Source organism: Anolis sagrei, chromosome 2, assembly GCF_037176765.1.
Source record: "Anolis sagrei isolate rAnoSag1 chromosome 2, rAnoSag1.mat, whole genome shotgun sequence".
NCBI classification, from domain to species: Eukaryota; Metazoa; Chordata; class Lepidosauria; order Squamata; family Dactyloidae; genus Anolis; species Anolis sagrei.
The window spans coordinates 52,777,831-52,791,874 of record NC_090022.1 but is presented as its reverse complement, the minus strand read 5'-3'; the positions used below and the strand labels follow the sequence as shown (position 1 = coordinate 52,791,874).

The window sequence follows — 14,044 nt, the reverse complement described above, 5'->3', positions numbered from 1 at the left end:
ATGAAGAAAAGTCACAAACCAGGTTATAGTACAATGGCACGAGAGCAGCACAGCTTGCTGTTTCTCCATTTTGCCTTTTCAGAATATATCTGTAAAATTCTGTTCTACAAAAGTGGCTCAAAGAGGGATCATAGAACTGGAATATGTTGTAATGTTTGCAGCTGAGCTGTGATATTTACGTAGGGACTGCCATAGGCAAAAATGATTAGGAGCAAATTCAAGAAACAGACTGCTCAGATTATAGCTTTACAGCCTCATATCTGCTGGAACTCCCCGAATTACAGTTTTGTTGGTTCCTGGCATACTATGAGATCACCCCCTCCACCATCTGATGCCCTCTTTCAACTATATTTCCTGGCTACTGGCCAAGCTGGCCCACACTGCAGGAAGCTACACATCTGGAATGCACCCAATTGGGGAAACCTGGTATAGAAGCATGTTCCCGCTCCCTACTCCCCATTTTGTCAATGTGTTTCCACCAAAGTTAGTTGCTAAAAACTCTCTTTCTCTTTCTGGTTAAATTGTGTAAGCTCCTCACCAACTTGTACTCTGCACTGATAATTATGTAAGATATTTAAAGTCTTCCCTGCGGCCCTTTTCCTGTGCTTTTAAAGAACATTTTCAAAAGGTGTGTTTTTGGCTCTGTTTTATGATCAGCCTAGACTTGAAGCTTTAGTGAACATACTAAATGTAAGCCCAGCTTAGAAGTGGGCAAAGTGGGCAAAGTAGAGCCCTAGGCCACAGGCCGCCTCCCAAAGCTGTTTTAGAAATCATTGACAATTCCTGGCTCCCCAGATTACCTTGCTTCTGTAAAGGTTTTTCATCATCTGCATTAACTTATTTAGGGTTCTTTTGTTTTTCTTATTTGATTCTACTGGATCCTGAAAGCTAAGTAGGGTCAGCCTTCGTTAGTACTTGGATGGGAGACTGCTATCTACTGTCAGGTGCTATGGATTATATTTCAGAGGAAGGAAACTATTTCTGAGTGTTCCTTATAAAAAAAAACCCACTAAAAGTCATGGGGTCACCATAACTCAATAGGTGTCTTGAACACACATTCAAGCACACACATATATAGGATTATTTTAATGGATTATTTTGAAAATCGCACATATTTTTTACATTTTTAATTAACAAGTGTTTCAGAGATTCAGATTGAGGGGCAGAACTCCTGGGCTAATTTCATAATAAAACCTGGAAGGGATTATTCGGAGGGTGGGGGACTACAGTTTCCAAAATCCTCATGCTCATTTTTGCTGGGAAGTCTGGGAATCATTGTCTAAAAAATAACTTTAAAAACTGTAAGCCTTGGTATATGCTATTGTGCGAGTCTTTATGTTCTCCCTAATAGAGATTCTGTTATCTTTCCATGTATGGTAAAGATCATGTCAGTTTGTATAGGTCATCATCAGGCATTTCTAGCTTGCCGTTGCCTTCCTCTTGAGCAATCTCCTTGATCAAGCCCACACAGCAGGAAGTGGCCTTTCCTCATGACCGCATGGATCAAATTAGTTACCAGTAGGTAGTGAAGTAAAACCTCAAATCCATACTTGGGTTCTCACAATGAGACATGTCTAGGCAATTTTCAACTCGGTTTAAATGTACAGGCCATCTTGTTACATGCTTCCCCCCAATTATACATTGGTATAGCTGGCCTTTTAGAATTTGGGAAGATATATTTAGTACAAGAGTCTGTACACAAAGCTATATTTGAATGGAAAAATAGATAAGATCACAAGTGTAGCTTGTGAGACCTGACTGGTTGGTACCTCTGGTAAGAAAAGGCAGACTTCCAAATGACATGTCACCTTGAAAGCTGGTTAGTGCCCCTTTTCTGACATTCTGTGTTGATGGTCATCTGGTACTGAATCTGATCCAGAACAAGCTCTCCTTTTATCAAGAGAAAGTATAGTTCATTGTTGATTTTGCACATTTTCCTGTAGTTGGGTAGTTTTTGCTTAAGTCACGTTTGGAAGCTTGCCTTAGGAGAAAGTTAACAATAGTGAATTGAATGTTTGATAGAGATTTTATATAGAGATGTAACACAAAATGTTTTCGTTTTGTACTCATTACTTTTTTCTTTCTTATTTAGTTTAGTTTTATTTGAAATGTGATGTTGTTGTCAACTGTTTGTCAGATTGGTGTAAAATGAAATTTAAAAATGAAATTCCAACCTTGGAATTTTTCCTTTATTATCTCTATTCATGGAATTATGTTCAGTATTTCCCTGAGCTTGATATAGTCAGCTTTCCTGAAACCCAAGGTTTGTGTTTTATCGTGGATTCTTGCATCATATGGTCACTTGCCCCTGTGCCAATTCTAGTGAACAAATCCAGCTTGTTGGTTAAGATCAAGTCCAGGATTGCTAATCCCTTTTTGAGATAGGAAATTATCTCAAGGCACATCAGAAATTTGTTGGAAATGTTACGCTTAGCAGAGTCATGACCTCATCACATTTGCTGCCAGAATCACAACAGATCATGGCAAATCCAGTGGTGCCCAGTGGAAGACGTGGAAAACCCATCACCCCACAGCCCGCATCCATTTTTGTCCTTATCTCATGGGGGGGGGGGGTCCACCTCTCAGCTTCTCCTCGTGGATCCTAATGCAACATGGGAAGCTTCCCATGTTGGTGCAGTGGCAGTGCACGCCGGTTCCTCTTCAGTTTTGCCACAGAGCCCTGCCAGAAGTAGATGTGTATTGTGGGATGGGAACTGGCAGGCTCCATTGTAAAACTGAAGAGGCACAGGTATACGACACGAAATTTGACCCATCTGAGGGGGTTTCACATCTCTTAGCAGAAATCCCCCATAACTATCAGTACCATTTTCAAAATTTCCAAAATGTTTCTAAATGGTATTATCCTCCATTTGGCCTACAATAAACTCTTACCACACTGTTTTTATTTATTTCTTCACTTCTCTTTACCCAAATGCTCTCAACTAGTCCAGTCTGATCAATCATGTGGATTTCTGTACAAGTGATTTGTATTTGACATATAATGCTATTTCGCATCCCTTCTCTCATGTTCTGTTCATTTTGAACATATCATATTATTCAATTGTTATATTCTAATATTGGAAGACATCCTAACAAATCATGTTTATATAAAGTCATATTTATTTTCCTGCACTGGGTCTTCATGCTTATCTTGTTTGGTTCCCAAACTCTAGGCACTGGTTTATAGACTTCTAAAACCTTGTTTGTACCAACATGACTCCAATTGTGTTTCCTATTTCTGCCATTCTTCCAAAGAGACAGAGACATTGGCAGGGACAAAAGGAGGACACATATAATAACGAGGGCAGTGATTCCCAAACTGTAATCTTTCAGGTGTTTTGGACTTCAATTCTCAGCTGCCATGGCTAGTAATCAACAATCTGAGAGCTGAAGTGCAAAATATCTAAAGTCCCCGATTCACCCCTGAGTCCGGGGAAGGCGGCCTGCTTTTCCAAGCCTCCAAGGAGAAGGAGAAACATGGAGCTGGCGAGAACCCTTTCTCCAGTGCCATGTTTCTCCCCCAGTTCTTCTCTTAATCTGGGGAAGGCCTACCTTCCCAAGGCTCAGAGGAGAAGGAGAAACATGGCGCAGGTGGGAGCTCTCCGAACAGCGCTTGCCAGTGTTTCTGTCTCAGCCCTCCTCTCAGTCCAGGGACACAGTGGACAACTGCATCCGCATGCTCAGAGGAGGACTGAGGCGCATGGGGAATGGAGAAAAGAGGCCAAAGGGCTGCATCCAGTCTCTTGCAGACAATCTCAGGAAGTGCAAGCATGGTGGCTATGTGCTTGCCTGCCACTCTGTTTCTGTTCTTTCTATCTTCTCCTTGTTGCGATCCAATGAGAGAGAAGAGATGAACATGTTCTTGCACTTCTATTCCTGCATTATCCTGTTGCATGATACTTCTGCGAAAACTAGTGGGTTTTGTGATATCTCACCAAACTGGATTATAATAGGTTCTTCATGTCATGGATTATGTACCCATGGATTCAATTATCTGAAACTTGATTTTTTTTAATCCAAGTGCAAATATTAATTTGGCCATTTTATATAAGGGTTGTCATTTTACCAGGCCATTCCTGATAAGTGTACCTGAGCATGCACAGATTTTTATATTCCTGGAACCAAACTCCAGCAGATTCCAAGAGCCTACTACATATTATTCTAGGAAAGATTGTGGTCTAGGATCAGTCTGTAACAAGAATGAATTGCAAATATAACACATGGCAACCCATCTGAAGCAAAACTGCATTATAAAGCTTTTTCTACCAACAGTATTTAACGGTAATTTAGAGGGCATGGGATTGTGGTTGCTTGCAAAACCAAACTTCTCCTATCCTGTGGTAGAGCCAGATGAGGAAAAGGACTTGCCCCATGACTTGGAGTGTGAGTCTGGTGCTGTTTGCTTTCCACATCACAATTGCATCATTTCCCCGATCGTTCTTCCTCTCACAGTGGTTGGCTTTCTCTATGCCTGAGTGGAGATACAGTTCCTTCTGAATGAGATTGCCTCACCAGCTGCCACATGATGAGCAGAGAGAAGGGCTGTTAACATTGTCATTTATATAGACTGGGGAATTCGCCTTCTGAAGTCCAGTTTTTTTTCCTGTAAAATCTTACGTCTCGTTTGATATTATAGATGATCAGTTTTATTTTTCTCATGTTTAATAAGACAATTGCATTTCTCAGGCACACAGCAGACAAAAAGCACAATTTGCTTGCAGTGAGGCAGGGCTAAAGGCATTTCACTCAGTGATCTGTGGTCTATTGCCTTGCCGTGGGACGTGGGGGGGGGGGTGGTACTTGAGGTGCAGAGAACTATAACAATCATTGCTTGTTCCATTCTTTTTGTCCTCCCCAAACAAACTTACCTCTTTTTATGTGCATAACTTAACCCCAACAATCCGGATTTTCCATTCTAAAACATGACCCAATAATATGGTGTTAACTGTGGGAACAACACACTGGGTAAAAGCTGTGCAGATACATTCAGTTCACAAGTTCTGTGCTCTCATGTTTTCTGACTATTGCAATAACCATGACTGTCCCAGATACAGACCTGGATTTTGATACTATTCAGTCTACTGCAATAGCAAAATATCTATGTTCCTATGGTAAGATAATAAAACTAATGAATATACTCTTAGACTATTTTAGTTCTTAGTTGTTGAGATAGGTGAAAGTTCAAACCTCTTAAAGTAGGATTGCCTCGACAGATTTCTGTTTTAATAATAAGGCACTGGGAACATAGACTCAGAGTTGCACACCTCAGTGTCTCCGCTGGACGTTTGATCAGGTTCTTATCTCCACCCAATACAGCAATTGCTTCCCTTTATTGCAGTCCAAGGATTGATCAGCTTGACAGCCAGCACTTGTTGAGGAATTGCCTGGGGAGTCATAACACAGCAGGAAGTGGTATTTTCCTGAGTCCACATGGGCCTAATTACCAGTAATATTCCTGGCAAATCACCAGTAAAAGGTTTAGGCACTGTAAGAAGGATCTGCAAAATAACAGCCCCCAACCATGAGGCCCCTTCTAATTATATGATTCTATGAACCTTGGATTCCTTTTGTTCCAGTACATGTAGGCAAGATGATGTTCATTTAAAATAATAATGGAATGGTGGAATGGAAACGGGACATTTGATTTGATCCAGCAAACAATTCTTATTCTTTCTGGAGAAGAAACCCTATAACAATATTCAACCAGGTCATTTTCAACTTGAAGATCCTATACTAATTGGGGATCTTGTTCGCTGAGTGTCAATCCTTAGGTTGGCAAAATGGTCCTACCCACACAAAGAAAGTTTCAGTGGGTTTGGGAGAACATTGAGTTTTGCGAAGTTCAAAAAAATTAGGGAAACAACCTGCAATGAGGTGAGGGTAGAGACCAAAATGCAGGCGAATCTGGATTAAAATATGTTTGGTGAGGACAGATAGCTATCCCAAGGTACCTGGCACTGGCTTCAGTTAGTTGTCCAACTATAGCTCTGCCTGGCGAGAACAGACGACACCCTGATTACTTCCAGACTACATTTGAAGATAACCTAGACACTCGAAGGACTCTAAAATGCAGTGGTTAGACTGCAACTTGGAATTGCAAGGTCTGAGCTAATCCCTCTAATCTTGTATCATCTGGATTGGTTGGCGGTTCATTTCTGGGCTCCCTTTGAAGTGGTGGTTTTAGTCTTTAAGTGACTTTAAAAAAATACTTGGGCCCTGGCTACCTTGGGAAAATATATTTCATGAACTGGCCTGTTCAGTAAGATTAGCATCGGATACTCTGTACTCTGTCCTGCCCACCTGGGGGATTAGATGAGGGTTGAGGAAACTTCTTTTTTGGGACAGAATCTTTTAGCCTGCAAGTCCTAAAAAGGACCTTTCCAAAGTTATTGCATAAGACAAATGAGACAAGTAGCACAGGTGATTTTATTCTGACTGCTTTTCATGGACCATTTTCATCATTATGTTTAATCCACATCATTCCATTATTTTATTAGTCTTTACCTTGATTGTCTATTTGGACTGAGTTTTAAAAAGATAAAATTAACAGGTAAAGGATGTGAATTTAGCAAAACCTAATTGTTTTTTTTCTAATCATTATTGGGAAGAAAGAAAAATGATCCCTTCATTATATCAGTTTACCTTTGGACTTCATCATGGCATTTCATCATGATTGGACTGAATTAAAGTTAGTCTGTGAAATTTCCACCCAAAATTATATTCTTTTCTCCATTAAATTGAACCCGATAAAATTAATGAATTAAAACAGGTAAAATAGATTTATAGTGTGGTCCAGATAAAAATGCAAGATCTTCCTGTATAGGTTTGTGATTTGTTATTCCTCTGTCCCTCTTTTGGCATATATACCTCTGGCAGAACCCATTGTTTGTGCTTGTTTTGCTGTTCGGCACCATGTACATTTAATGGCATGATAAAATAAATGATGAAATAGTTCTACTACTACTATTACTAGGTATTATTACTATTGTTGTTATTATTATACCAATACCAGTCAAAAGATGACAGCCTGATTATATAAGGTAGCATCAACCAAAAAGACTTTCTCCCATATCTTCACCAGATGTACCTGTGAAGGTGTTTGGACCAAGAAAAGGTTCTCCTTAAAAAACCTTAACACAGAGCTGCTTCTAACCTCCTGTTCTGGCTCTTTCCTTTCCAGCTGTAGAAGACAGGACTTTGAAGACTGTCTGGCATGGGAAGTCTGGTCGAAATCCACTTCAGACGCTTTACAATAGTGACCAGGTGAGTATGCTTGAAATGGGAAGTTGGCAGTAGTTAGAAAAAGTGAACATGATGTAGTGGGGGAATGTAGGTTGCCCAGTGTGGTTCTATGGGCATCTTTTGGCAGAGGTTGACCATAGTTACACTAGAGGACCTCAAGATTCCTTGAAAAGTATTCTTCCAGCTAAAAATAAAAAACACATTTTTATCTGCACTTTTCCCATTTTCATGGGGTTCATATTCCCCCAGCAAATGTGGAGGGATGGCTGCAGTTTAATCAGAATACTGTGGTAACACATTTAGGTGACAAACTTCAGAATCCACCAACCAGCATGAATACTGGAGGAATCTGGAAATTTTAGGCCAAAATAAAAGTAAATTGCCACATTCTGTATGTGACTTGAACAAAGTGCAGCTGATAGCATCTTCTTTCTTTCTCTTATTTTGTGGAGTCTCGCTTATCCAACATAAACAGACCGGCAAAATGTTGTATAAACAAAAATGTCGGATAATACAGAGTCTCAATGTATTGTCGAAGGCTTTCATGGCTGGAATCACTAGGCTCTTGTGGGTTTTTCACTCACCCAGTAGATTGTTTGTATGTTGTGTTTCCTCAAGATCCACCCAGAGGAAAAGTGTTCCTGCCATACATCAAGGGAACCACTGACCGCATAGGGAAGCTGATGAGGAAACACAACATACAATCTACAAACCCACCAAAAAAATCCAACAAATGCTACGTTCAGCAAAGGACAAGAGGGATCCTCTCACCTCTGCAGGAGTCTACCGTGTACCATGCAGCTGTGGACAAGTCTACATAGGGACCACCAAACGTAGTGCCCAAACACGAATCAAGGAACATGAAAGGCACTACAGACTACTTCAACCAGAGAAGTCAGCCATAGCAGAGCACCTGATGAACCAGCCTGGACACAGCATATTATTTGAGAACACAGAAATGCTGGACCACACCAATAACCACCATGTCAGACTACACAGAGAAGCCATTGAAATCCACAAGGATATGGACAATTTCAACAGAAAGGAAGAGACCATGAAAATGAACAAAATCTGGCTACCAGTATTAAAAAACTCTAAAATTACAACAGCAAAACAGCAGAGAGGAAACAACCAGGCACATCTTAACACCTCTCAACAAGAGATTTTCCCAGGCTCAGGCAGGCCTTCAAATGCTAATGAAGGTGGTCAGTTGAAACATTCACACCTAGCTCTAGCAGAGAAGAGCTCCTTGCCCCACCCCAGCCATTCCACAGATATATAAACCCGTTGTCCTATTTCCAACAGACCTCACTACCTCTGAGGATGCTTGCCATAGATGCAGGCGAAACGTCAGGAGAAATGCCTCTAGAACATGGCCCTATAGCCTGAAAAAACCCACAAGAATCTAATACAGAGTCTCATACTGTTACCTGTCTGACGTGGCATTAGACACCAAGAATAATAACAAGAAAGACTCAGAGAGTCCAGATGCAGAAGAGGAGTGTGGAAATCACAGAAGGAAGGAGGGAGGATGCTTCTGCTTGTCCTGTCTCTTTTCCCCCTTTCCTCCCTCCTTGTCTTGCCTTTTTCACTTATTGGGAATGGAGAGAGAGTTGGGGAGTGCTCCTTTAATTGAAGGGGAAATGCTGGAGGAAAAGGGGGGCATTGGGTAAGAGCTTCGGATAGGACAGAATGTTGGATAAGCGAAGGTCGAATAAGAGAGACTACTGTATTTAGAATGATAGGTGCTGACAGGTGAGTGAGAACCTAAGACTGGAGTAAATGACCTCTCTGAATGTGACAGTAGCTCACAACTGCCAGATGCCTTCTGAAAAGAGAAAGTGAAGAAAATAAGGGTCCCTTTTTCCTGGTCTCTGTGACCTGGCAGAGGAGGAAAAAGCCACAAACATGTAGCAAAGGCCTTGCAGAGATCTTCTAAGGTTTATAGAATTATAGAATTTTAGAACTGGAAGGGATTCCAAGCGACATCCAACCTAACCCCATTCTGCCATACAGGATTACACAGCACCCCAATAGATGGGCATCCAGCCATCAAGTTAAAGACCTCAGAAGATGGAGCACCCACCATCCTTTAAGAATGGTGGACTATTCCAGTGTTAAACAGTTCACATGTTGCATAGACTAGATTGTGGTTTCAGATCTATATGCTACTTGTAGAAGCTCCACCATTATAATTTTGGGACTGGGTGAGTGAAACAAAATAATTGACTTCAGTGCATTATTAAAAACAATGTGTGTCCATGCAACACTTTTGGACTTACTGAAGCAATATCAGCAACTTAATGTGAGGTGTGGAAGCACTAGAATTACTCAGAGGCTATGGACGTTTTGTATTTGTTAGGAGGAAAGGGGCAACCTTGAGTCAAAAATAGTAGAGAACAGCTTGATTTCATTTGATGAAATGTGAAATTGCTGTTTCAAATCTTCTTATAGAGAATAATCTGATTTCATGAGAACTAGGAAGAAGGGAAGAGAAGGCTTCCTCCGTTAACCAACCGTTACGTTTTAGACTCCAGGTATACTTTTCTCCCAAAAATCACAATCAGCACAGCTAGTGGTCCTGGTAGATGGGAATTTTATGAAAGTTCAAACAAATCACTTTCCTAAGTTTTGAAACAGGTGTTCTATGTTTCTTTAGAGAAAGACATTGCTAAACAAGTGGGAGGGAATGTGGGAGGGAAAGCCAACAAGAGAAACACAGCTCTTGAACTTGTTCAGAGCAGCAAGCCCTGAGGCAGAGCCATGCCCCCTGACTGTCCTGGCATGGCCTTTCTACCAGATGGCTCCTGCAGGAAAGGAATTAAATGAGGAGAAGGGAGGGAGTGTCGGAATAGCCAAAGGCTGTCTGTGTTCATGAAGGCGGACGGGCCACGTAATTCTGTCCCAGGGTTGACTTTCTTCTGCCGAGAGCATTCAGATGGGTATTTGATGTAGGCCTCTGAAACTTTTCTTTTGCCCTTCCTCTGCATGCATACCAGAATTTAGCAGCACTGGATTGAGTAGCATACACTCCAGCTCAGAGCAAAGGAGTTACATTTTTGGAATATATTTCCCACCCAGCATGGCCAGCTATAATCCATAAATTAGCTTTTTCAAAGGCTTCCCTGCTGTGGCTTTCCTAGAAATGTAAGCAAGTTAGCTTGGGTCTTATAAACTGTGCCACATGTTGATTCAGATCTGATGAAAGCTAATGAGAATTCTTCATATAACAAAGAAACAGGGACAAGTGATTCCCTCTGTTCTTAGGAGAGGTTCTGAGAACCTTAGAAGGCGTGAAGCAATAAGCCTCATATGTTGTGGGCATGCAGTTGTGAGGAGTGAGATATATAGACACACATTGATAAAACATCATACTTATCCCATTATAATGTTTTCTCACAAGCAGCTTGCAATACGAACAAAAACAGCACAGTGGGGAAAATGAAGCAAATACAATTAGAATGGCATGGCTACACAGATGTACAAAATGCATTATATACATTAATTCATGTGATTAATTCAGATTTATACAAAGGACAAGACAATTCCTGCTTGTGACTGGTAATCTTATAAGCCTTACTTTAGAAGGAGACCAGAATGCTTTCACACCTTCACATATAAGTATTGGAAACACTAAGCAAGGGATCATAATAGGGATTATGCCAAACACAGAATTTGACAAAGACCTCTTTTTTGTGAGGGAAAACCCCCAAATTTCTACCCATGTTTGCAAGGAATTTATGAGTTGTGACCCCCAAAAGGGACCGTTGAAAACTCTTTCTCCTTTATGTATTTCCTCAGGTTGAGCAGTCTTCCTTACAATCTACTCACCAGCGCAGGCGGGAACTGCTGAGCAGCATGTGCAGCCGTTACACCCGCAAGCGTCGCCTCCTGACTCCTGATGACTTGCGCCACTTGGTTGTTGATGACACCCATGGACTACTCTACTGCTATGTCCCCAAGGTGGCTTGCACTAACTGGAAGCGAGTCATGATGGTCTTGACAGGGCAAGGCAAGTATCAGGACCCCCTGGAGATCCCAGCCAATGAGGCACATGTGTCATCCAACTTGCACACCCTCTCTGAGTACAGCATCTCAGAGATCAACTACCGCTTGCGAAACTACCTCAAGTTCATCTTTGTTCGGGAGCCTCTCGAGCGGCTGGTCTCAGCTTACCGCAACAAGTTCACCCGCAATTACAACACAGCATTCCATAAACGCTATGGAACAAAGATCATCCGGCGGCACCGGCGGGATCCCACAGATGAGGCCCTGGAACGTGGCCACGATGTGCATTTTGAGGAGTTTGTTTACTACTTGCTGGATCCACGGACACAACATGAGGAACCTTTTAATGAGCATTGGGAGCGAGTGCATTCCTTATGCCACCCCTGCATCATCCACTATGATGTAGTGGGCAAGTATGAGACATTGACCAAGGATGCCAATTACATCCTGCGACTGATTGGGGCTGATGCAGGCATCAAGTTCCCATCCTCCTCTAAGACCACGAGAACCAATGATGACATGACTGCTAAGTTCTTTCAGAACATCAGCCCCTTCTACCAAAGGAGATTATTTAATTTATACAAAATGGATTACTTGCTTTTCAATTACACCATCCCTTCTTATTTACATATCCGATGAGACTGACTCTTCCTTCTCTCCTATTCTTGCTGTGATGAACAGTTTAGTGGGAACCATTCTTTAACAATGCAGCCACAGTTCGATCTCTTCTCTCTCCCCTGTTTCACTTGAAGGAATATACTGATATTCACCTGTCACTTAACCAAAGATAGTTGTTTCTAGAAAGTAGCAGAATTGAGATACTGAAATTGTGGCCCATTGTTAGGATTTGGAAGACTCAAACTAGAACATTCAGAGAAGCAATAATATGTGTCTGTATTTTTATATGTTTACTTAAAATTCCCACAAGCTTTTCTTTGCTTCATGGATTGAAGTAGGGAAAATGTGAACCAGAAGTGTCTTATTGAGAACAGTGTCTTAGTCTGAACTGGAATTTTCTGTGAGATGCAACCTATTTCATCTCAGCTAGCCTGGCCTTCTCAGCTGCCCTTTGGTATAACTGGCTGTTTTCTATATCAAAATCTGTTTAAGGAAACTCAGAGGGCTAACACAGAAACTGTACTGGAGCAATGCTTTCTATATTCTTCCCTTGGGATATGTCCATAAGAGTGGATGGATGTACATGTCCACTTGTGTATGTGGGTACCGTGACTCAAAGTACAAATGAATGACTTTTCTCAAATATTAAAAAGCATGTCCACACATAGTCGTGTCAAGGAGTGGTTTTCTCCTTTTCTAGTCTCCAGAAAAGTGTGGACCTAGCCAAATAAATGTTGGTTCCAGGTTCTTCTCTTTAACATGGGAGGGGAAACCATATTAAGAAAGACACGGTATGAGATGACCAGAAATATTCTGCTTTATAAGGAAGGACATGCAGTATAGCAATTCAAATTCAAGCATTTTGAGTCCCGTTCCCTCTAGCCATAAAAAAGGCATGACTGTCCTGCCATGTCTCTCTCAGTAAGGGAAAAATATAGAACAGGTCCCCTACATGTTGTTTGTCCTTTTTGATAAATATTAGCTTCTAGTTTGTCAGTTTCTCTCATGTGCCTGCTGAGAATGCCCATAGGAAGAATGTTTGCGATCTTCTGGTCTACAGTAAACCTCCCATGCTCTTTTCCAATCTTTTCTCTTTTGTGGGAGGTGGCATTCCAGAAGCTATTAAACTGCAGTCCCCATGGTCCCGCACCAGTGGTTGTGCAGGGTAGGCCTGGTGGAAGTTACACTCCTCCGGAGGGCCAAATGTTTCCTACTTCTGCTTTAAAAAGCAAACTGTCTTTCTTCTTTTTCATTTAGATTTGGAATAAAATAAAGATTCAGGCATTTAATTAATTGTGAAATAGGGCCAGGTAGACAACTGTGATGTTTGAGTTGTTAGCTACTGGGGTGCAGGCTGCTAACTATTTCAGAATAAACGCATGACTGTACCTTCAGGTTGTGCCAAATGCGTCTGCGTGAACCTTTTCAGGGCAAAAATCTTGTTTTGGAAGTGTGAGCATTCTCCCCTTAATAGAGTCCTCCAAAACCCAAACAATGCATCTTAAAAATTTTGATTATTATGGAAGTGCTCTATCTTTATGTCTACACATGCATGCATACACCCCCCCCCCCCCCCCATTTCCTCAGTGTCATAATTTTACTACTTCTCCTTCACTATAAATAATCCCCAGCAGCTAGAGACCATGTAGTAAAACTGGTGTTAAAATGCTGTGTAACCATTCTTTACTGAGTTATGGCATCAAGAATTGTATCCTGCACAAGATCAGTTGCTTCTGGGGGCATACACTTTCTCCCTAGTTTGCAGCCCTCCTGAAAAAAAAATCACAAAAGAGCTTGCTTTTCATCTGGGGTGAAAACTTTTAAAAATTATTGTTTTTGGTTATTGGCAAGTTTTGTTTTTTTCCTCTAATCTGTACCTAAGGAATCTTGTGTGTGCATATGTGCGTTTAGGTTGCCTGTTGGCTCCATTAATTCCATAGAGTTTTCTTTGGCAAGGAATACTCAGAGGTAGTTTTGCCAGTTCCTTCCTCTGAAATGTAGCCTACAGCACGTGGTACCTTTAAGGTATTTAGGTCTACCTTATCTTAAATGTTGACTATGCCATAGACCAGTGGTTCTCAACCTGTGGGTCCCCAGGTGTTTTGGCCTACAACTCCCAGAAATCCCAGCCAGTTTACCAGCCGTTAGGATTTCTGGGAACTGAAGGCCAAAACAT

General features: G+C 41.4%; 1 protein-coding gene across 1 annotated transcript in view; it reads left to right on the top strand.

Annotated features, from left to right (window-relative positions):
* CHST13 (carbohydrate sulfotransferase 13) overlaps positions 1–13,262 on the top strand; it is a 53,022-nt gene extending 39,760 nt beyond the window's left edge. Inside the window, exons 2-3 of the mRNA XM_060766200.2 lie at positions 7,181–7,263; positions 11,044–13,262. Coding sequence (XP_060622183.1) covers positions 7,181–7,263; positions 11,044–11,889 — 929 coding nt within the window. The 3' untranslated portion in view covers positions 11,890–13,262. The remainder of the gene's footprint in view (positions 1–7,180; positions 7,264–11,043) is intronic.
* The last annotated feature ends 782 nt before the right edge of the window (positions 13,263–14,044 follow it).